Source organism: Euleptes europaea, chromosome 9 (genome assembly GCF_029931775.1).
Source record: "Euleptes europaea isolate rEulEur1 chromosome 9, rEulEur1.hap1, whole genome shotgun sequence".
Taxonomy (NCBI): domain Eukaryota; kingdom Metazoa; phylum Chordata; class Lepidosauria; order Squamata; family Sphaerodactylidae; genus Euleptes; species Euleptes europaea.
In genome coordinates this window covers 470,440-493,414 of record NC_079320.1, presented here as the reverse complement: position 1 = coordinate 493,414, position 22,975 = coordinate 470,440, and the positions used below count along the sequence as shown (strand labels likewise).

Genomic DNA, 22,975 nt, shown 5'->3' with positions numbered 1-22,975 from the left:
AATTATATTGTATTGCATTATATACTAACTCTTGGAAGCTGGCCCTGAACCCAGGGAAGGGCAGGGTATAAGTTGAACAATAAATAAATACAGGATCTTGCCCATGGAGCATTGCCTAAGAACTAGTGCGCCCTCCCTCTTACACATTTGGAGGCCACTGCCCACACCCCTCCCACCGTCTTCCCCCTGGGTCGCACCTGCGGGGCAAGGTCAGCGGGCCTGGGCAGAGCCCAGGCCCACTTGGACAAAGAGTTGCCCTCTGGTCTGCTTTGCCCCCAGGGGGGTAGATGAGGGCCAAGCAAGCCCCAGTGGGGAGGACCATGATATCTGCCTGGGGGGGTGGGGAGTTGGACAACATTTGTGCTTCATTTCATCATACCCACACACCCAAGGCTGTATCCATGGACCCCGCCCCAAAAAGATCCCACAAAGTACCAGGGGTCTGTGTGCAGCATTAAAGCCTTTTGGAGGCTGCACCCCCTCCCCTTTTCAGCCACACTTTAACAAAGGAAACGTTAACTACAATTTAATGTGTTAATGTGTTAAGGAGAGGTAGCCCCCCAATACAGTTTGGCAGGACCCCCCCCCAACATTGGCACAAATCCCTGAACCTCAGGATGAAAGCGGGGGGGGGGGGCAATATCCCAATACCAAGCTACGCTCCCCGCCAGTCCTGGAGAAGGCCCACCTTCCGCCACGGGGAAGCCATCTGCCCCCCACGGCAAGAGGCTCCCGTTCCCCAGGCTGAAGCGCTCCAGTTTCTCCCCCAAAAGTCCTTTGCTCCTGGCCTGGCACCCTGAGAAGTTTTGCAGCCAAGACAACTGCCCAGTCCCCTGTCGCAAACTGGCTTCCGTGGGAGCCCAGGGCCCAGCTGGAGGGAGCTGGAGGGTTGTTAGCCGGTGGCCCAAGCTAAGGCAGGCAGGCAGGCCCCCAAGGCAGCCCGGATGCCCCAGCTCTCAGGCAGAGGGCCAGGCAGCTGCTCCCTGAAGCTGCCAGCAACCACCGCCAGGCACCCCCGATCCAGTGCCCCATCCCGTCTCCTCCAACGGACCTTGCTTCCTTGCCCCAGGCAGCCGTCCTCTCAGACCTGGGACTGCAGCCACAGACAAGGGTCAAAGGTCGGGTGGGCCTGGGGGCGCGGCGGCCGCGTTGGCTCCGGGGTGGGGCTGCCACTGCTGGAGGAGCTGGAGCTGGACTGCGAGGGGTCGTGGGACCGAGGAGGGGGCAGGCGGTCCGAGCGTCCGTTCAGCATGCTGAGCTTGGCGTCCAGAGAGAGGGTGCGAGGCCGCCCCCAGGGAGGATGCCACGGGCGTGGGCTGGCACTGGAGTTGCTGTCGCTGTCTGAAGCCACGGCAGGAGGGGACCCTGGCCCCTCAAAGAGGGACAGCCACACGGGGCTTCCCAGGCCCGACACCCCCCGCCGCACCAGGATCTCTGTCACAGCCTCGATGTCATCCGCTGGTTCAATAGCTGGTGGGGAGAGAGGTTGGGGAGGGGGGTTACCACCCTGTGCCTTGGAGGGGCTGCACAGGAGGAGGCAGGAAGCCCTGCAGGGCATGGCCCCAACATGGCCTCCAACGACCACCACACTTGGAGCCTGCTGGCTGCCCCACCCTCAACGCCCCCTTCCCACAGACAGCTGCCAGAGTGCAAGAACCTTCCCAAAGCCCTCCCCGTCTCATTTATGAAGGCTGGTGTGGGGCTATAAGAGCTCAAACACACCCCACTGCAGCCACAGGAAAGCAGCCCCTGTGTGGCTGCAGCCCCCCCCCCCCCTGCGGTCAGTCACATCACACAGGCAGCTCATACTGAAACCCCCCCCCATAACGGGACAGTCTGGAAGTTCTGAAACGAGTGCCTCCCTCCCCCTGCCCACAGGCCAAATGGAACCGGCTCTCCTGCCCTCTCAGCTGGAGTGTCCCCCAATCCAAGCAACTCCCTACACCCCCCTCCCCAGTGGAGTCCCGGCCTCCCGTCCAGCTGAGTTACATCACCTGTCACTGTAATAGGAGGAGAGCAGAGCGCGAATCTCCGCAGAGACAGCGGTGTCCTGCAATAGAAGCCCTTCGCAGGCGGAGGGCAGCCCCACGGGGCCAGGGAGAGCTGGGGGGCACGGGACAGGACAGAGAGAAAGAGACACAGAGGGAAACATGCAGAGAGAAAGCAGGAGGAAAGTACAGAGTTACAGACACGTAGATCTGGGCGGCAGGTGCCAGAGGTGTGAAGCAGGGCCCGTGGAGACTCAAGAGCGAGACAGAGCCCCAGAAGAGGGGGGGGGCAGAAAACAGAGAGACCTTCCGGCCCCCACCCTAGGCAGGCAGGAAGCCTCGCCCCAGAACAGTCCTCCGAGAAATGCTGGATGTCCGGGTGTCCCTGGAGCAGCATGGGGTGGGGGGAGGGTTGCTTCCTCCGTTGCCCGGGCAAGATGGGGGCGTTTTTGCCACGGAGAGCTGATTTCTGATCTCAGCGACTGCCTGCCGTGTAAAAGGCCTGGCTGTCCTCACTAAGGACAGCAGAGAGTGGGAGCTGGGATGGAGCACCAAGAGTCCCCCCCCCCCAAAAAAAGAGGCTAGGAGGGATCTTAAGATACACACTTAATGAGGGCGCTGATGGGATCCCAGAGTCAGAAGCGGCCACCGTTAATTTCTGTACCGGGAAGGAGTCCCGCGTGGGCAATTCTTCTGTTCCATTTAAGAAGCGTCTGAATGCTGCCACCCACCAAGGTCTCCACTCCGCACGGCAAGGCAGAGAACGGCTGTGCCGGATCAGGCCCCCTGCCACCCACCCCCTCCTGCCAGGCTCCACATCTCCCCTCTCCTTTCCAAGAGGACGGGCATTTTCCTGGCTGGGTCCTTGGGAGGCAACCCTGCCCCCGCTCCTTCCCCCTCGGGCATCGAGCCCCTCCCCACACCTGCTCACCTGTCTCGTGGTACAAAGAGCCCTGCTTGGGCAGCTGGGCAGTGGGCCGGCGTGGGGAGGGCGTCTCCACCTTCATCAGTTCATCGCAGCAGTGCTTCCACTGGCCTGGGGGAAGGGGGAGGGAGTTAGCGAGACCCCACCCCGACAATCCAAGGACCACATGTCTGCTGGGGGGGGCTGTCAAGTGGGACCAGTGGTGCTTGACTACCATCTTGTGGCCCCCCCAAGACCCACAACAGCCCTTCCACCCCCACCCCATGCATTTGGCTTCCAGGGACTCTCTGCTGGCTGCCTCGGCCCGAACCGCAGCAGGGGGGTCACGACAGCAGTGAGTCCAACCCCTCGCTTCAAGGTGAGACGCGTGGAAGGCCAGGCCCTCCCAGTCCATACCACCTCAGCCAGTGGGGACGCAGGACCCAAGAGCTCCTGGTGGGTAAGAGGGTCAAGTGTGCGAAGCCAGCCCCCAACTCCTCCCAAATGGCAGTCGCGGCGTCCCCGGGGGCGCTCCCGCCCACTCACTCAGGTCGTAGAAGTGCTGCCAGAAGGCCTCCATCCAGCGCTGCGTCTCAGCCCGGTTCTCAGCCAGCAGCGTGTGGGTTACCCCCTCGCCCCCGTAGCGGTTGGTGACCAACATGCTCGGCAGTCGGTCTTTGGGGTCCCTCTCCATCGCCCTGATGCGCGTCTCCTGAGGGAGCAAAGAGGCCTTAGGGGTAGAAATGACCCACAGCTGCCAAGGTGGGGAAGACCAGCCGCAGACTGGGCTGGCCCCCCTTCCGCACGTTCAGTTTTGGAACGGGCCCGGTGGTGGTGGGGCTTGCCGGCACTGCCACGCTGCTGATAGCCCGTGGTTCTCCATGGCCATGAGCAGCAATGCGCATCACCTCTCCCCCACACACACCCGTATGGCACACGGAGGCCGCTCCACTCCAAACCATGGAGCTTCACACTGAGTCGGGGAGCAATTTGCCTGCTTAAAAGTTGAGCCAAATCTGGGCAGAGCCACATGCGTACTCTCGCTGGCACTAAGTCAGATGCGTGGGTGTGAGGGAGTGTGCCCTCTCTGAAAAGAGAAGCCAAATGCGCCCAAAAAAAGGTCCAGTGAGGACAATGACCAGACCCCTGGAAGATGAGGAGCTGGGGGGGGCAGGGCTGTCCCGTGCAGTCGGAGGGTCCAAGGGCTGACAGGCAGAGCCTCCCTCTCCTTGCTGCCTGCAGGGAAGGCCAGTCCAGGCGTGGGCCAGGAGCCCCAGCTCCTTGGCAAGAACCCAACAGCTCTTGGCCCAAGGCCTCCGGCCCCCTGCCCAGCAAATGAGGGCCTGCCCAGGATGTCTGCAACTTCCTTGTTATCTTATTTGGGGATTATATTAATTTGGAGATTTATCTACACCACTTTAGGTTCCATAGAAGAGGAAAGAGGCATAGAAATGATTAAACAAACACTTGCAGGAGCACAGCTGCTTCCAGCTGCCCTGTTTTCACACACTCTCCGCCACCCACAAGCAACACACCTCTGAGGCCACAAGTAAAGCTGGCTGGAGTAAGTGACGCGGCAACCAGCTGGCACGGGGACGTAGAGGGGCAGCCCCTCCGCCAGGCCAGCATTTGAGCACCCCCTGGGCCAGCAGATTGTCACATGACTCACTAGAGTGTCTGCCACGGGCCTGAGGCACGCTTGCCACATGGGAGGCCTCCACTTGGCTACCGAGTACTCTGAAAGCACACGGTGTGTAGGGGACACACAGCTCACACACGCCGTGGAGAGCAAGACAGTCTGAAGGCTTGGGGAGGTGGGGCCCATTCTTTGCCTCACAATACAGCCTGCCCCTCCCAGCCCTGCTGGCCTCCAGACACTCTGCTTCAGGGGACTCCGCAGAAGGCTGCCTCCTTCGCCCACGCACCCGTCCACGCACCTTGCTGACAGTGATGGTGAACGCAGGCTCCACCTGGGTTTCAGCCTCTTGGGGGCGGTGGTAGCAGAGGAGTTTGGGGCCGTGCAGAACACAGAAGAGCCGGAGCCAGCCTGGCTGTTCACCTTGCTGCGGAGACAGCACGGGAGAGGTGGTGAGCCAGCGGCTCCTGCAAGGACCCTTCCTCCCACCAGCCCACCCCACATTTCTCACTTTCCTTCCAGAAAGTATCACTAGAAGAAGAAGAAGAGTTGGTTTTTATTTGCCAACTTTCTCTACCACTTAAGGGAGACTCAAACTGGCTTACAATCGCCTTCCCTTCCCCTCCCCACAACAGACACCCTGTGAGGTGGGTGGGGCTGAGAGAGTGTGACTAGCCCAGGGTCACCCAGCTGGTGTCATGTGAAGGAGTGGGGAAACAAACCCAGTTCACCAGATTAGCCTCCGCCACTCATGTGGAGGAGTGGGGAATCAAACCAGGTTCTCCAGATCAGAGTCCACCACTCCAAACCACTGCTCTTAACCACCACACCACGCTGGCTCTCAAGCCACCTATGGATGACCACAGCCCCTGCCAAAAATGGAAGGTGCGGGGGAGATGCTCAATTCAGGCTAGCCTGCCCCACTATCGCCCCCCAACCCTAGAGCAGAGCTGCATCCATGCATCGCCAAATATGGCGCTATCATTGCGATACAGCAATCCTTTGCCACTAGACTGTCTTGTCCTGTATCCTGGCTCTGTCTTCTACCATATTTGCTACCCCTCCCAATTTAGTATCATCTGCAAATTTAATAAGCATCCCCTCTATTCCTTCATCCAAATCATTTATAAAGATGTTGAACAACACAGGGCCCAGCACAGATCCCTGAGGAACTCCACTAGTCACTTCTCTCCAAGTGGATGAGGAACCATTAACTAGCACTCTTTGGGTGTGATCTGTCAACCAGTTACAGATCCACCTAACAGTAATAGGATCCAAACCACATTTTCCCAATTTGTCAACTAAAATACTATGTGGAACCTTATCAAAAGCCTTACTGAAATCAAGATAAACTATGTCTACAGCATTCCCCTGATGCAGCAAGGTAATAAGATGGAGGAATGGCTTTTCCTCCCTGTCCTGGGAATTTATTATCTCTTCTCTCTGCCCTTGAGTCAAGTCCAGGAGCACCTCAGAGACCAACAAGGTTTTCAGGGCACAGCCTGTCGAGAATCAAAACTCCCTTGGTCAGTTACGAGAGCTCCTACTACCCTGAAAGTCTGGTTGGTCTCTAAGATGCTCCTGGACTCACGTCCAGCTCTTCTGCCCCCTGAAACTCTCTCTCTGCTTTGCTATCAGACTTCTCTGGTGAAGAGCGAAGACGCTTCTTAGCCCCCGTATCTCCATCCAGTACTTCCCAGTAAAAACAGCCAGCTACTTAAAAAACAATAAAAGCACAATTGAAAGGTTAAAATAGACCCAGAAGTGGGTCTATCTCCGAAACTCTCTCTCACCCCTTGGGGTTGTTCTGATCTTCCTTCTCAAGTGGGAGAGAAATAATCTAGCCATTTGGCTTTCTCCAGCTCTATGGCTCTCTCCCTTGAGGGGTGAGATTCTAGCAAGGTGAGAGATGGCAAGCCTGTAGTTTTTTCCCTCCGGCTGCCATTTGCTCAGGGGCTGGAGTGCTCTGTGCTGGGGCTGGGGTGAGGGTGGGGGGGCAGAAGCGTCACTCCCCACCCTCGTCCTCTCTGCCAGCTACAGATTTGCAGAGGGGCTCCTATGAAATGGATACAGGGGAACCCAACGGTCTAATTCAGGGGTGTCGAGCTCATTTGTTTTGAGGGGTGGATGAGATAAATGTCACTTGGTCGGGCTGGGCCCATATAAATGTCACTTGGTCAGGCTGGGCCCATATGCCTCGCCAGCCCAGATCGGGACTGGTGGCTGCCTCGAGGGCTCAATCAGAGCTCTCAAGAGGCCGGATCCAGCCCACGGGCCTTACGTTTGACACCACCAGTCTAATTATTGGGGTGGATTCTAGGGAGGAGGGCATTTCTCCACAGCCACAACCAAGAAGCAAATGCAGGTGAGCAAGTGGGGGAGGGGGGAGGGGAAGACAGCTTGCTTTCTAGAGCCCAGACAGCCACTGAGGATGGAGCAGGCTGTGTGTGGGCGGCGGAGGGCATTGCTCTGTGTCTGGCACCCTCACCACACTTACCTGCACCCTGAGGAAGCCACTCATCATCTGTTGGACCATGCAGTGGGGTTGGGCAGCCAGCCGGCAACAGACGCTGCCATACAGGGGCAGCCAGAAGGAGCTCTCCTCTGGAAGACAAGGGGAAGGGGGGCTGGTGTCAACCCTCTAGATTGGACACAGAGCTGAGCAGTGGGGTGGGGAGGCAGGCAGGCCTGTGGGAGAAGGTGCATGCACAGACTCCAGAAGGCGACGGCACATGGGGCTTTCTTCTTAGAGAAGAAGAAGAGTTGTTTTTTATATGCCGACTTTCTCAACCACTTAAGGGAGAATCAAACCGGCTTACAATCACCTTCCCTTCCCCTCCCCACAACAGGCACCCTGTGAGGTAGGTGGGGCTGAGAGAGTGTGACTAGCCCAAGGTCACCCAGCTAGCTTCATGTGGAGGAGTGGGGAATCAAACCTGGATTCACCAGATTAGTTTCCATCGCTCATGTGGAGGATGGGGGAATCAAACCTGGTTCTCCAGATTAGAGTCCACCCCTCCTAACCACCGCTCTTAACCACTACACCACACTGGCTCTATTGGATTCTTCCTCTTTTCTACAGATAAATAATGTTCTCCTTCTCCCAAATATTAGAACTTGGGGGCATCCAATGAAGCTGATGGGCAACAGGTTCAGGACAGGCAAAACGAAATACTTATTTACTCAACAAGAAATTAAACTGTGGAATTCACTGCCAGTGGCCGTCGTAACACCCACGAGTGCCGGCAGTTTTGAAAGTGGGTTCAAGAAATTCATGGAGGAGAGCCTCCATCGATGGGCACTAGCCACGGCGACTAATGGGAACCTCCAAATTCAGAGGCAGTCAACCTCTGAATGCCCGTGCCGGAAGGAGGCCACAGCAGGGGTGGGGCCTGGACTTCTGTGCCCTGTTTGGCCCTCCAGGGCCCCTGTCTGGCCACTGTGTGAAGCAGGATGCAGGACCAGAGGGCTGGCTAGACTGATCCAGCAGGGCTCTTCGGATGCTCTTATGCGACTGAGCTCACTAGACCAAAGCAAGACAGCCATCGAGACGGATCAAGACTCTTTCAGAATCCACTGTAATCCACTTTGAGTCCCAGCAAAAAAGGTGGACAGTAAATGAAAACAAACAAAGTTTTATGTTTTCAGTGGATTTAGCTACTGGCCCTGGTATCTTTGATGCTCTTACTGGATATAACGTTATCTCTATCACTGTAATGTTTTAATTATAACTGCCCAGGAAGCCTTGAGCTGAGGGCATGCAGAACAGTCTCGAAGAAACAAATTAATCCCTACAATTACTTGTAGGGAAAGAAGCCAAAGGCAGTCAGGGACCATTCCCCGCTGTTCATTTCAGTGGGTCTCCCCGAGCCAATGAATAGCAGTGGGAGGCTTGGAGATCATACAGATCACATGTTTATCCCGCCCGCCTTCCTAGGAGCTCAGGGTGGTGTATATGGTTCTCCCCCCTCCATATTATCCTAACAAACCCTTGGAAAGTAGGTTAGGCTGAGAGAGAACTAGCTCTCCCAAGGGGAGGGGGCCATGTCTCAGTGGCAGAGCATCTGCTCAGGATGCAGAAGGTCCCAGGTTCAATCCCTGGCATCTCCAGTTAAAAAGGACCAGCAGGGAGGTGATTTCAAAGACCTTTCTTTGCCTGAGACGCGCTGGAGAGCCGCTGCCAGTCTGAGTAGACAAGACTGACCTTGATGGACCCGGGGGCGGGGGGTGGTCTGATTCAGCAGAAGGCAGCTTCAAGTGTGAGTTGTCCGATGGGCTTTGCAGCTGGATCTGGACATCAATCCCTCCTGTCCAGGCCTAACAGTGCAACCACTACTCCAGACTGGTCCTCTACTCACGGTCCACCCAGCATGTGGGGTCCGGCACCCTTCTCCAGACAGCAGTGGCCAACCAGTTGTCCTGGAGGGCCAAACAAACAGGGCATAGAGGCAACACCTGCCCTGATGCTACCTCCTGGCACTGGTGGTATTCAGAGGCTGACTGCCTCTAGATGTGGAGGCTCCACTTTGGCCACTGATGGGTCCCCTTTCCCCCTGCGGGCCTTGATGGCTTTCAGACACATCGTCACCTCTCGCTTGGGGCTACGGCAACTGCGACACAGGTTGGCCTCCCTCGCAGGGGGAAAAGGGTTTGTTTGCTTGTTCAAGGCTCCCCCCCCAATTCCCCCCCTGCCCTGCATACCGTGGCCAGTGATGACAAGGTCATGGGTCCGGAAGGCGTCCTGCACGTCAGCCAGGCGGAGGGTGGTGCATGCCAGCAGCTGGTACTTGGGGCCTCTGGAAACAGAACAGAGGCAGGGTCGGGTCGGGAAAGGGTCACGCATGCTGCGGAAGGAGGCAAACAGCAGGCCGGATACTCACGCCACACTGGGGGCCGGAAGCAGGACTGGGCTGCTGCCTCCATTGCTCACGGGGCTGCCGGGAACACCCCCGTCCAGGGCTGCTCGGACTCTCTTCCCGGATGAACGCCCCAAAGAGCTGCTCAGGCGGCTGGCGAGTTTCTTTGGGGTGTTGCCGAGGGCCGAGTCCTCCTCCAGGCCTGCGCTGTACAGCTCCACTTTTAGCTCAAAGTCCGGACCTGCCTCCGTGCTGTGGGGGTGGGGGGAGCAAAGACATGGAGGAAAGGTCAGTCTTCAGCATGAAAACCTGCCTTGCTCAGAACTGAACTGGAAGGGGTTGCCTTTGTTTTGGACTTGGGTGCCTCCAGAGGGACCGAGGGGGGTAAACAAGCCTCCAGACCAGTTGCAGCCCCCACCCACCCCCGGCAAGCATCAAGGTTTCCTGGGGGAAGTGAACCATCTGGATCCTTCCCAGCCTGACTGCAGGCCTGAGTTTGGGAGGGAAACAGCCTCGGGTGCCAGGAGACGGACAGAGGCCGTGCCACTCCATTGACCCTCTTGGACATCTCAGCGGCTTTTGATGCCACCAACCACAGTGTCCACCTGGATCACCTTTCAGAGCTGGGACTGGAAGGCATCAACCGGCAGCGCTTCCAGTCCTACCTGGTGAGGAGGTCTCAGCCGGTGGCGCTGGGTGAATGCTGCTGGTGGGCTCCGGGGCCTTTGTCCTAGGGAGCCCCCCAAGGTCCTGTCTGACCGCCAGGCTCTTCAAGAGCTACATGAAGCTGCTGCGTGAGGCTGTCCAGAGATTTGGGGCAGGCTGTGGGTGACACTCAGCTCTATCTTGCGCTTCCAGGGAGGCTGTGGGATCCCGTGGCTGGAGGCAGTTTTGGGGTGGATGTCAGCTCATAAACTGATGCTTAATCCCAGCAAGGAGGAAATGGCCACTGGTGAGCAGAAGGACTGATGGGGTTTTTTAGGCGTCGCCCATTCTGGTTGGGATGGGCCCCCCCTTGAAGGAACAGGTCTACAGGGGGATGTTCTGGGACCCCGGCCGATGGCTGGAGAAGCGAGAGGCAGCCGTGGCCAGGACTGCCTTTCAGCAGCTTCGACTGATTAGCCAGCTGCGGCCTTTCCTGGGCAGGAAAGATCTGACCAGCGGGTTGAAATTAAACCCAAATAGTTTTCCACTAAATATTAGGAAGAACTTCCTGACTGTTAGAGCGGTTCCTCAGTGGAACAGGCTTCCTCAGGAGGAGGTGGACTCTCCTTCCCTGGAGGTTTTTAAGCAGAGGCTAGATGGCCATCTGTCAGCAATGCTGAGTCTCTGACCTTAGGGAGATCATGAGAGGGAGGGCAGGAAAGGTTGCATCAGGGTTCGGCTCTTGTGGCCCTTTCTTGCATGTCCAGGGTAATGCCAATTGATTGCCACCTTAGGGTCAGGAGGTTTTTTGCCTTCTTCTGGGCACAGAGCAGGGGTCACTGGGGGGGAGGTAGGTGTGAATTTCTTGTGTTGTGCAGGGGGGTTGGACTAGATGACCCTTGAGGTCCCTTCCAGCTCTAAGTTTCTATGACCACTTTGATGCATTTCCTGCTGACACCTAGATTAGATTACTACAATGTGCTGTACATGGGGCTGCTCTTGAAAAGTGCTTGTAAACTTCACTGGGTACAGAATGCTGCAGCCAGGATGCTGACTGGAGTGGGCCGTAGGGACCATCTTGCTCCAGTCTTGGCCCACCTGCACTGGCTCCTGATTTGTTTCCAGGCACAATTCAAGGAGCTAGTCTTGGCCTTCAAAGCCTTTTATGGTCTGGGACCAACACACCTGAAGGACCCCTTTAGTGCCTTACGAAACCACCTGCCCGCCACCGTCATCCTCTGCATCCCTGCTTTGGGTGCCCTTGATTTCTGAGGCTGGGTGGGTGGCAGCCCAAGAGAAGCCCTTTGGTACTCTGGGCACCAAAGCTGTGGCCCTGCCTCTCGAGGAGACTTCCTGCACGGAGGGGCTGGGAGGGAGGGACTCACAAGAGGACGGCGCTCTCAAAACAGATGTCTGTCAGTGTCCGGTCGACCAGAACCATCTCGGTGTCATAGATTTCTGTGCCAATCTGCAGCAAGCAAAAGATGGCACAGCGGTGCAGATCTGCCGAGGAAAGAGGGACAGGTCACTGGGCATCTGCCCGCCAGCGCTTCAGCTCACAGGGGCCTTTGCCCCGGAGAGCCAGAAAGGTTACAGCCGCTTACATCGGTGGTGCAAAGGAGCTCTGGTGGGGGGAGGGAATCAGGGGACAAAGCAGACAGAAGGGACCGTGTTCCTGCCAGAAGGGCTCGGATCCTGTGTGCCGAGGGTGGGTGGAGGTGGGCACAGGCATTTGAAAGCAGGAGCCAGCCTGGATTTTCCTCTGGCAAAGGGAACCCACCACTCTCCCAGCTCTGCAACATCGACAAGAGCTGAACACCAGTTGACCCCCCCAAGCCTCACACTTCCCCCTCTTGAGGCTTCAGGTGGGATGTGGATATTTTATTCCTTTTAAATTGCCACATGCACATTTATATATTTAAATGTTATTGCTGTGATAATTTACACTAAATACTTTGAACAATGTAATTACAATATGAAGAACAATATAATTACAATTTTCCCACCTTTTTTTCCTGAGAGTTACAAAACTGCTTCATGGATGGGCAAGATGCATCCCCTGACACTGCCGGCACTAGCCAGTCAGCGCTGTGCAGAACTGCAGCTTCCACTGCAAACCTGTGCCCTGTTCCATCCCCCCTCTCCTCTCCCCTGAGTTTGTGCCAAACTCTGTCAATGACCCTGCAAAACAGTGCCCCCCCCCCGTGCTCAAAAGCCTACCCCAACACACACTCTGAATGTTGTACAGAAAACAAGTGGCATATGGGAAGAGGAGATCTACAGTGAAAAGACACCACGTCAGGGAGAACCACTGAGAAGCACTTACCACCCTTGTTTTTGAAATACTCTGTGTCCTTCCACATCAGAGGGATCCGGATATCTGAAGAGAGGGCGAGACTGAGAAACTGCCCCCCCCCCATGCACTTGGCCAACAACGCCCAACAAACAATGGAAGGTGAGGCCTTTGCCTTCCCCCCCCTTCCCCCCCCAAGCATGCGGGTTCCCTCTGATCACATTCCAAACACACCCACCCCAGACTGAACCCCCGGGGCTGGTTCAGATGTGTGAACTAGATCCACTCTACCATTCAGTGTTAACTCTAAAGATTTATTTTCTACAGAGACCCCTTGGGAGAACCCAAGCAAGAAGCCAAAGCCAGGATACATATTTTAAATATACTTCAAACCAGCTCGCTGGAGACAGGATCTCTCTCTCCCAACAACTTTCCATGGGGTCTGTCATTAATATAAATGATGTAATCTGCCAGGAACATAAAACTGACAGTGACCGTCTCTCTCTCTCAAGTGAGCCGCTAGGGAAGCCTCAGAAATCTCCTGACCAGTTCCTGGGGGCTCACCCAGCTCACCCTCGGGCATGCTGGTCTTGCTGCCAGTCTTTAGACAGTAAAATGTCTCAGAATTGTTCTCATTCTGCCTGCGTTGTTTGTGTTGTGTCACCAGGTCACTTCCGACTCATGAAAACCCCATGGATTAATGACCTCCAAAGCATCCTCTTGTGAACAGCCTTGCAGACTGAGGGCCGTGGCTCCCTTGATGGAGTCAGTCCGTCTCATTCTGCCCGTTAAAAAACACTAATACAGAGTAAGGGCTCTGCTCTCTGACGGCTTCTTCTGCATCCAAATTGCACCCAGATTTTGTTACAGCAGAATAAATTAGCATTTTCTATTATCTGCCCCTGTTTGAAAACCCTGATTTTCCTTGTTGTAACAAAATCTGGGTGCTAGAGCAGTTTGGATCCAGAAGAAGCCGCCAAAGAGCACAGCTCTTCCTTGGGGTCGGTTAGGCCTGCACAGATGCAGAGGCTGGGCCAGAGCTGTCTGGGATCCCAGCAACAACCCCTCCCTGGGCCACAACCTCAGGTTCAGCCCTTGGCCGCCTACAGAAGTGCCCGCAGCAACCTGGCTGTGAGGACACAGAGGCTGCTGCGGGAATCCTCTCTGCAAAACACCAACCCACGCTGTATGGGGGGAGCCATCCTGAATAACCACCAAACAAGCAATTAAAAGCAAACACCATTGCTGATGCAAGCAGGTTTTATTCTGAATTTGCAACCTTAGCGGTGTGTGTGTGTGGGGGGGGTGCGTGGGGGGGAGAATCCCACTCTGAGCTCACGGTTGTGGAGTCAATGTTACGCTACATTAATGCCGAGGGACTGAGGAACAATGGGGGGGAAGACTAATGGGGGGGGTCTCTAGCCTCGCTTCTGTGTTTATTGATAGGCAGCCCTCGGTACCCAACAGGGTTGATGCAGGTTCAAAGCCACACTTAGCTGCCAAGTTCAATGACCGAATGGGGCAAATCGCTCAACCAACCTCCCTGGTTCGCTCTGCACATCAATACATGGAATCCAAATTGACGAGCAGCAGAAAGCCCAACAGAAATAGTGGGAATTTGGGAGACCGAAATGTATCACCAGTATCAGATCCCTGATCTTTAGGCCAAGCGTGCGGATGCTGTCAAAGTACTCCCAAAAGGCCAGGGAGTAGGGGCCATCGGGCTGCTCATTGCTGTCTTCCCCACAAAACATGTACTGAGATTGCAATAAATACTTCAGTGCAGTCTGACTGGGAAGGGGAAAGCTGGGCTGAGTTTTAGGGGAAACGTTTGGCACTGGAGTTGCGAGAATGGGCCTGTTTGTCACAAGCCTCCCACAGCCCAGGTCTGAAAAGGGGGGCCTGAATGCAGCGTCTGGAGTGGGTCCCCAGCTCCTTACCCGAGATGCAGACTCTGCCCCGACAGGGCAAGCGGTCGTCTGTGGGACCAGCATCCGAAGGACTGGGAGACAGAAAGAGAGCCCCATCAGTTGCACTGGTGAAAAATGTCCTCTACCTGGAGACTCCTCCACCACCCAAGCACACCGCTTGCTGTGCCCCTCGCTGGCTGAGCTTTAGGAGTCAAAATGATCTTTTGCGGGCAAACTTTGACAGCAAAGGGTTAGGAGGGACAGAAGGGCCTTCTCTGCAGCATTTGGCAGCTAAAATCAGGGTGAAGTTTGTTCAGAGCCACGGTGGCCTGCTTCTGCACACTTTGGACTCAGAAGTTAAATCGTATTATGCTGGAATCTGCCTTTCCAATTATATCATGCACATTTGTCAAAATGGTTTCACTTAATTTTTTAGAGAGGACCCATCTGGTCACGTCAGCTTTTGATGCTGATACAGGATGTTCTCTTGTTTAAAGGGATTTCTACCACACTTTCCCACCCAAGGTAGCTTTCAAAATTTAAAAGAAAACAATGAACAACTGCACAAATCTAACACTGAAATCGCCCCGGCAGCTGCCTCTTGCCCATTGTTCTGCCAACCTTCGCGAAAGAGCTGTTGGCCAGGAGACTCAGGAGGCAGCTGGAGGGACCACGTGCAAAAGGGAAGAGGGGAGGGTGGCTAGGAGAACCGTCAGGAAGAGGCCACCGCTGCCTGATGGAATGTTCAGCGGGGGACCCCCACTCAAAGCCAGCCTCTTCGGCCTTTGGCATAAAAGGACAAGACCGGAGAGATGACCCGGAGTCAGGCACGGTCCGCTACATGGCAATTATTCCAAGACATCTCAGTACAGCCTAGCAGGAAGGGCCTCCAAGTGATTTCAACCTGTAACTAAAGGAGCCTATGCTCAAAGAGGCCTTTTCCTTTCGGGCTCTGGCTCTTCCCTTCTGCTCTGAAAGCCCCTCACTCCTCCTGCCCGCCTCAAGCCTTCGTCCTTCGTCCCCCACTCAAGCCAATCCCGTGGCTTACTTCTGGTACGCTGCCTCCCTCCAACCCCTCAGGAAACAAAGTTTTACCTCTATTATTCTCAGCCCCTACAAACCAAGCTGCCCCTTGGCCTTCTGGATTGTGTCTGCACCCCCTCCCTAATTTCACTAGCTTCTCCTAAGCCTCCCCCCACCTCCCACCCGCTCAGTGCTCTCTGGACCCCTCTGGGATTTATTGTCTGAACTGATGCCAGAGTTTCTGCTTGGCAGCCTTGCAAAGGACTCCCTCCTGACCAGAACCCTGAGGGGGGCCTCGAGATGGAGAGAGAAACAAGGGAGGTGGCTGAAGCACAAAACGTTGCAATCATGGGCAACTTCAACGACCCTGGCACTGAATTGTGGGCAAATCTGGGCTTCAGTCACGCTGTTTAAACTAGGGCTCTGGATACCGTCCAGGGGAACAGCTGGTCCCAGAGCCAGCCAGAGGGGCAGTGATCCTGGACTTGGTTCTGAGCAAGTCTTCAGACCCGGTGTGAGATGTTGCTGCTGCCACCCCCACCCCCACCCCCCAATTGGGAACAGCACCCTAAAGCTACTATTGAGCTTAGCCGCTCATATCAGCGGAAAGTGGCCCCTGAAGTGCAAAACAATCACGTCCATTGTCAAAGAGGGAACTTAACAGAATGAGGGGACTAGCCAGTAGGAAGTTAAAAAGGAGAATGAAGGGAGTCAGATCTGTCCAGGACGCTTGGCAGCTATTTAAAGCCATACCACCAGAGGCCAGGTAGAGCGGAAAGTAGCAAACCCCCGGTGTAAAAAGCCCCCCCCCCCCCGAGAACCAGGAAATTACAGGCCGGCCGGCCCAACCTCTGCCCCAGGGCAATTGGCAGAAGCTGTCCTCAAAGACAGGACGATCAGGCACGCGGAGGGACAAAGCCTGCTGAGGGAGGATCAGCCTGGCTTTCTCCCGGGGGAGTCCCGCCTCACTAACCTTAGGGAGTTCTTGGAGAAAGTGAACAAGCCTGTAGATGACAGTGATGTGCAACAACAGTGACCCAGTAGAGGACAGGCCCTCTTAACAGATGAAAAATTGGTACTTTAAGGAAAATGTTGGAATGTACTAAGGATATTGGTTTTTTCTCCTTTTTTTTTTTTATAAGAGGCGGACTTGTGATATGGATCTGGGATATGATTTACACTAAAATAAGATCAATTAAACAGGAAATATCCCTAAAATATTGGAGAGGATGTTGTTTAATATGATTACATTTATGTTATACTGGCTGCAATTTTATGCAGCCAAATGGAAAGGGACAAAGGTTTCAGAATAAAGGGATTAAATCATTTAAATGTTAGAACTGGTGGAGTTGGAGAAACTAGGGAAAAGGGGAGAATTGAAGGAATCATTGTGATAATGTATAAGATCTGGGAAAAATTGAAGTTTACTTTTTACTCTGATCCAGAATGTAAAATTTTATATAACATGAAACTTTAGAATGAGATTAATACTAGGATCAGAATATGTTAACGAAGGATAATAACACTTTATTAAGAGGTAGATGGAGGTGATGGGGAAGTCAATTTATTTTTTATGTTTAATGGTAATCAAGAACAATTAATGTAATTGTGATTGTGATATTATTTTTACATTGTTGTTAAAATTATGAAGAATTTATAGTTTTAAAAACAATAAAAATTTAACAGATGAAAAATTGGTTAAACGGCAGGAGGCAAAAAGTCGGAATGGAGGGAAAGTAAGCAGCGGGGTCCCACAAGGATGGGTATTGGGGCCGGTCCCACTGAATTTGTTCATAAATGATCTGGAACTGGGGGTGAGCAGCACAGCGCTTCGAGGGCCAGAAGTGTTTAACCAGCAGAGCCTGCTGTTTCTTCTGTCTAATGTGGCGGCTGTGAAATATATGCCTGTGTGACCACAGAAGCTTGAATCACACAAAAAGGAGTTGAGATTCTGGGTCACTGAAAATCTTTACGGAAAAAAGAAGCATTCTGGATTTTTATGCTGAATACTTTCGTGCCATACAGTTTGAATGAACAGATTGACTGGATTTGTATGGGTTAGAAAATGCGTCCGTCGGATACTGTAATCTCTGAGAGCGTTTGGTTGTCTGTCTCTTTGATATGCTTGCGCATGCGACTCGTGGAAAGCCCCAGTTGGTTGATCCAGCATTTGTTTTTCATAATGTAACTGTACCTTATGGACTGGTTTATACATAATTTCATATGAAACATAATTCCATGTTATTCTTTGGTTTTTCTGTATTTTTTTTTCTGTGAGCCAATTCCAGGAGATCTCCAGAGAAGCAGCATATACATTTTCTAAACAATTATATTGTGGAATTAACTTCCAGTGGATGTAGAGAGTCATGAACATCCACAACTTGGAAAGGGGCTTGGACAGATTCCGGGAGGAGAGGCCCATCAACGGCCACTAGCCGTGACTGAAGGGAACTTCCATTTCCAGAGGCAGTCCACCTTCGAATGCCCTTGCTGGGGGTAACCTAAAGGAAGCCCTTGGCCTTCCTGGGCTAACTGGTTGGCCGCTGGGAGAAAGCAGCCTGGCCAGACACAGCAAGGCTCTTCCGGCGTTCCCCCTTTCCCACGTCCCACTTGCCAGCAGCTACATGCCCCTCCCCCCCGCACACATGCACTCACCGCCGGGCCATGTGCTGCATGACCTGGGCTTCCTTCATGCGCTGCAGCTCGGCCATGTAGGCCAGGATGCGGCTGTTGCAGACCAGCAAGCTCTTGGTGACCTCCAGGGCCTGTTCGCGCTGGGTGCAAGCCGCCAGCAGCTTGCAGGCCCCCTCGCGCATGCGGATCTCATGGTCGATCTTCTTCTGGATGTCCGTGCCCTGTGGGGGAGCAGAAGCAGCCCGCTGGAGTCTCTGGGAGGCAGGGAGACCGGCAATGCGGTCGATTGACCTGGGGGGGGGTCTAAGAATGCAGCTGAGACAGGGCTCCACAGCTGCAGCCCCCCCCAAGCACATGAACCACATAAAGAAGCCAACAGCAACCAGGAAAGCCTTTTTCTGCAGCCCCCTGCCCTTTGGATGTATCTGCAAACACCAAGGCCGGCACAGAGCTGCAGGACATGGGGAAGGTGGATCAGGAGGACACAAGGCACCGGGGGGGGGGGAGTGAGGCACATTCCAGGGGGTTCGTTGACATAAAGGAGAAACCCCCATTCCGCCGCTGGCGAAGCTCCCCCACCCCACCCCAGAAGCCTGCTAGGGCTTACAAACCAGTCTGCTTTCAGGGCCAGGGCTCAGGTGCAAAGCAGCCATTAATTCAACCAACCAACTTGTGTCTGAGCATGTACAGAGTGCATTCCTCTCCCCTGTCCACCAAGTCACCACAAGTGACTTGCTCAGATGCTGGGATCTCTTCCATTTCCATCCCATTCCCCTGCCCCTTCCAAACAGCTGATCAATGCCCAAGAGACGTCACCAGGGGGCAGCAACAATTATTAATAAGAATTGGGGGGGAGAGAAAAAACCCTGAGCCCTATTTTGCTAGGCGATGGAGGGGATCATCGGAAATCCTTGGGGGAGACCCCCCTTCTTTAGCCACAGCTGCCAACGGAGCCAGAACCTCAGCTTCGCCCACCCACAGGCACTGATACTTGTGTGTGTGTGCGCGTGCAGATTGGGGGGGGCATATCCAGCATTTAAACTACAAATACCACAGGGCAGACTGTGCGTGAGAGGGCACAGTGAGCCAGAGCTAGGTTGGGGGGGGGAGACATAAAAGGCCAGTTATTGTCTGGCCCTCACAGACGCTGCCCAAGGCAGCTGTGCCCCCCTTCAAGCTTAGGCCTGCTCTCAAAATATGTGCCGTTGTAAGGCAAACAAACATGTGTAGAGTGCCTTTCCCTGTCCCTGACCACAGGCCAACCTGGGAGGCAGAGGCAGGGCAGAGGGGCCAGCTGTGACAGCCCCCCCCTCTTCGCACTGCAGTGCCGGGGCGGGGGGGAGGAGACCATGTTCTTCTCTGGGCTGGTCAGGGTCTCTCCAGTGCTTACTGGCCCATAAAGCTTTGCCCAGGCCAAGTTCCCCCTGCCCATTATTTGCCCCTGACACTTGGGGAGGGGGGGTGCTCTGCCATGGATACAGAAGAGAGCCCCTCCTTGGCATGAACATTGCCGTGCGCAGGATTCCTTCACTGCCTGGCATCAAAGAGGAGTGAAACGGGGGGGGGGGAGAGAGATGCCCGTCTCTGGGCAGGGGGGGTCCAGGCCCTGCAGCCTTTCAGCCCCCCATTTGGGCACAGGGGCCCCTTGGGGCGCTGGTCTGCTCTGCTCGGAGGCCCCACGGTGGGTGTCTGCTCCTACTGCCAGCCCCTCTTCCCTCCCCGCTGCCCCCGGCACTCACCTTGGCCAACCGTCCGTTCTCCATGCTGCTGGCGCTGCCCCCTAGGCCCTGGCCGAGGAGCAGAGAGGGGGAGGGGGCAGCAAAAACGGGCTGGCGGGGCCTAGGGGGCTGCTCGGGACCGCGGGAGGCGGCAGCTGAGGAAACACTGACATCACCCGCTGGCTAGAAATACAGCGGCGGTGGGCGGTGGGGGGGGTTGGGGGGGACGACAGCTGGCCAGCAGCTGCCACTTCTCTCTGGAGAGGGTGGGGGCACCTGGTGGCCCTTAACCCCAGCCGGGCGGGCAGGCTTCTTCCCCCTCCCGCCTTCTTGAGCCCCTCATTCGGAGGCACTCCGTGTGGGAGTGGGGGGGGGGGAAGACAACGACGGTGGTTCCCACCAATCTCTGTGTTGCTGAAGCTAAGGAGGCTGTGGCTGGACCCCGGGTCTGGGAGGCTGTGGCAGCTCGGGGCTGGGGGGCAGCCCTCTCCTGCCTCCCTCCCTCAGGAACCAGGCAGTGGGTGCTCAGCAGAGCTCAGCTTTTGGGGCTGGGGGGAGAAGAGTCCGAGAAGGCGGTGCATTTATCTCCCCTCCCATACACACACACACACACTAATCAGCTTGTGGCATTTGCCGTTGCCAGGAGATTACAGCCGAGATGCTGCCGCTGCCTCCGCCTTAATCGGGTTGGGAGGGTGGGGTGGGGGGTCCTGGCAGAGGCCGAGCAGCCCTCGGGCTCCCCCGGGTGGTCCCTTCCCACAGGCAGCAGCTCCGCAGGGTCTCAAGCTCTCCTGCAGCACCGGCTACCTGATCCGCTAAGCAGCTCGGCCCCTCCCAGGCCAAGCCCCCTCCTGCATAATTTCAGCCCAGTATTGAGGCTTCCTTTCAATATCCGTGCTAGAGTTCCTCTGAGCACGTGTGAAGTGCTAGTCCTTCACAGCCAAGTCACCCCCTGGGGTGCCAGTTGATTGGAGGAAGAAGACCCCTCCCCCAGACACGTCAAGGGACCACTGGCTGTCCCTCTTCCCCCACTGCCATGGGCCCCCTTGCTGCCCCAAAGCGAGCCTCACTGCCGCTCCCACAGCTGCCCCAGGCCTGCCCCCCAGGCCTGTCAGGGCAAAACATCCGGTGTGATCGTGGCAGGGGCAGGGAGGGGCGTATCCCAGCCTGCCTACCCACACCACAGCCCCAGTCAGTCTGGCCCCCAAGCCCTTTGGGGAAGGGAGACCTCCATTTGCCGTGGCACGGAACCCCCACACCAGCGCTGCATGCCAAACCCGGAGAGCATCTCTGGCACGGAGGCCCACGCCTCCAGCAGCGGCTGCCTTTCAGAACAGGCAAGGAAGCTGTGCCAAGAGCACCCTTCTGTATCCCCAGCCAGGGACTCATCCTGAATATTTGGAAAAAACCCCAAATGCCACCAGCCCAGTTCATGCAGAGAATCATAGAACCATAGAGTTGGAAGGGACCACCAGGGTCATCTAGTCCAACCCCCTGCACAATGCAGGAAATTCACAACGACCTCCTCCCACACACACCCAGTGACCCCTGCTCCCTGCCCAGAAGAAGATGCCCTCCCTCTCATCATCTGCCTAAGGTCATAGAATCAGCATTGCTGACAGATGGCCATCCAACCTCTGCTTAAAAACCTCCAGGGAAGGAGAGCTCACCACCTCCCGAGGAAGCCTGTTCCACTGAGGAACCACTCTTAACAGCTAGAAAATTCTTCCTAATCTCTAGATGGAAACTCTTTGGATTTAATTTCAACCCGCTGATTCTGGTCCAACCTTCTGGGGCAACAGAAAACAACTCGGCACCCTCCTCTATACGACTGCCCTTCAAGTACTTGAACATGGTTATCATATCCCCTCTCGGTCTTCTCTTCAGGCTAAACATACCCAGAGCTCCTTCGACCTTTCCTCATAGGACTTGGTCTCCAGACCCCTCGCCATCTTTGTTGCCCTCCTCTGGACACGTTCCAGCTTGTCTACATCCTTCTTAAATTGTGGAGCCCAAAACTGAACACAGTACTCTAGGCGAGGTCTTGGAGAGGTGTCCAAAGGCAGCACCATGGCTGTGGAGGTATCTACACCGAGGAGACCCAAAGCTCAGAACGCTAGACCCCTCGAACACCCAGCACAGAGAACAGCAGGAGAGGCAGAGGGAAGCGTCAAGGTGAAAATGCTGGAGACCCAGGTTCGAATCCCCGCTCTGCCACGGCTGCTTGCTGGGTGCCCTTGGGCCAGCCTAACCTGCCTCACAGGGTGGTCGTGAGGCTACATCCAGAAAGGGAGAACAGTCCATGACGAGGCTCGGAGGAAGGCGGGGTAAAACTGCAGGACAGATAGGAGGGGATTCAGAGGGACTCCGCGTGAACCACCCACGCCCCGCCCCTGGGGGCTGGAGGACCGGCCGGGCACCTCGCAGCTGCACAGTGTCAAGCCAAAAGGCAGGGGAGAGCAAGCAAAGGGAATTCCCGGCCGCACGAGGGGGTCTCCCCGAGCCCTCCGCTCTCAGGCGCAGGGGGACCTGTGCCACCCGGGCCCTGCGCGCAGCCCGCCAAGGCGATCCCATCCCAGAGACAACACCATTCCCCAGGCGCTTGGGATTTGGGGGCCAGCACCCAGGACACCGCAGCTGCTTCGGGGGGCGGGCGGGAGGGGGCCTCCTCTGAGTGCCCTCGCTGGACCCGCGGCGGCGGCGGCGTTACCTCCAGGCTGAGGGCGATCTGGCGGATGTACAGCATGTTCAGGTCTTCCAGGATGCGCAGTTTGTCCTGCATGTCGCCGGCGCGCTCCCTGGCCGAGGCCTCCATGGGGAAGGGTCTACCCGTGCAGCCCCATGCCAGCCACGGGCCGTGCCTGCAGCCAACGGGAGAAGAGGGCTCCGGCCCGCCAACACAGCAGGGAGGGAGGCAGGGAGGGAGGATGGGGGGGCGGCCCAGCTGCCTGCCTCGGCCCCTCCGTCAGCAGATTCCGCACCCCCGGGCCCGCTGTGGAGAGAAAAGGCCCTTTCTTTCCAGCCAGCCCAGGGAACAAGCAGCCACTGTGCGCCAAAGGGCAGGGCAGGGCTGGGCAGGGCAGGGCTGGCTGGCTGCTGGGGAGGGCAGAGCGCCCAGGCCCCCCTCTCCCCTCAGACTGGGGCCAGCCAAGAGGGAGGGAGCCCCCTGCCCCAGGCCCGGCCCCTGGCCTTTCCTGCAAGGGCCGTGGCCACCGGCCAGCCTCAGGGGCCAACGCCACGGTCCTGCCAGCCGCCCCCCACCACCACCATCCGGGTGCTGGGCCTGGCAGGTGCTGCCCCCTGCTGGATGCCAGCCGCCTCATGCACGGCTGCCTCGCCAAAGCCCAGGGCGGACCACCGGTCCTGCC

General features: G+C 56.1%; 1 protein-coding gene across 1 annotated transcript; it reads right to left on the bottom strand.

The window, feature by feature from the left end:
• Nucleotides 1-1,081: 1,081 nt before the first annotated feature.
• Nucleotides 1,082-22,391, bottom strand: RTKN (rhotekin). Its single transcript, XM_056855544.1, has 12 exons — nt 22,318-22,391; nt 17,911-18,110; nt 14,263-14,324; nt 12,356-12,409; nt 11,415-11,532; nt 9,409-9,636; nt 9,230-9,324; nt 7,026-7,132; nt 4,830-4,955; nt 3,439-3,604; nt 2,920-3,024; nt 1,082-1,470 (listed from the first exon to the last, which is right to left on the bottom strand). The coding sequence occupies exons 1-12, from the start codon at nt 22,387-22,389 to the stop codon at nt 1,082-1,084; spliced, it is 1,722 nt and encodes a 573-aa protein (XP_056711522.1). The 5' UTR covers nt 22,390-22,391.
• Nucleotides 22,392-22,975: the final 584 nt, after the last annotated feature.

What these genes read in the sequence shown, in the direction of transcription:
- RTKN (XM_056855544.1), bottom strand. Translation starts at nt 22,389, where the DNA reads ATGCAGGACAAACTGCGCATCCTGGAAGACCTGAACATGCTGTACATC. An exon ending in AGATCGCCCTCAGCCTGGAG is followed by an intron (nt 18,111 to 22,317) that starts GTAACGCCGCCG and finishes GCTCCCCCACAG; the next exon opens with GGCACGGACATCCAGAAGAA. An exon ending in GGGCAGAGTCTGCATCTCGG is followed by an intron (nt 12,410 to 14,262) that starts GTAAGGAGCTGG and finishes CCCTCTCTTCAG; the next exon opens with ATATCCGGATCCCTCTGATG.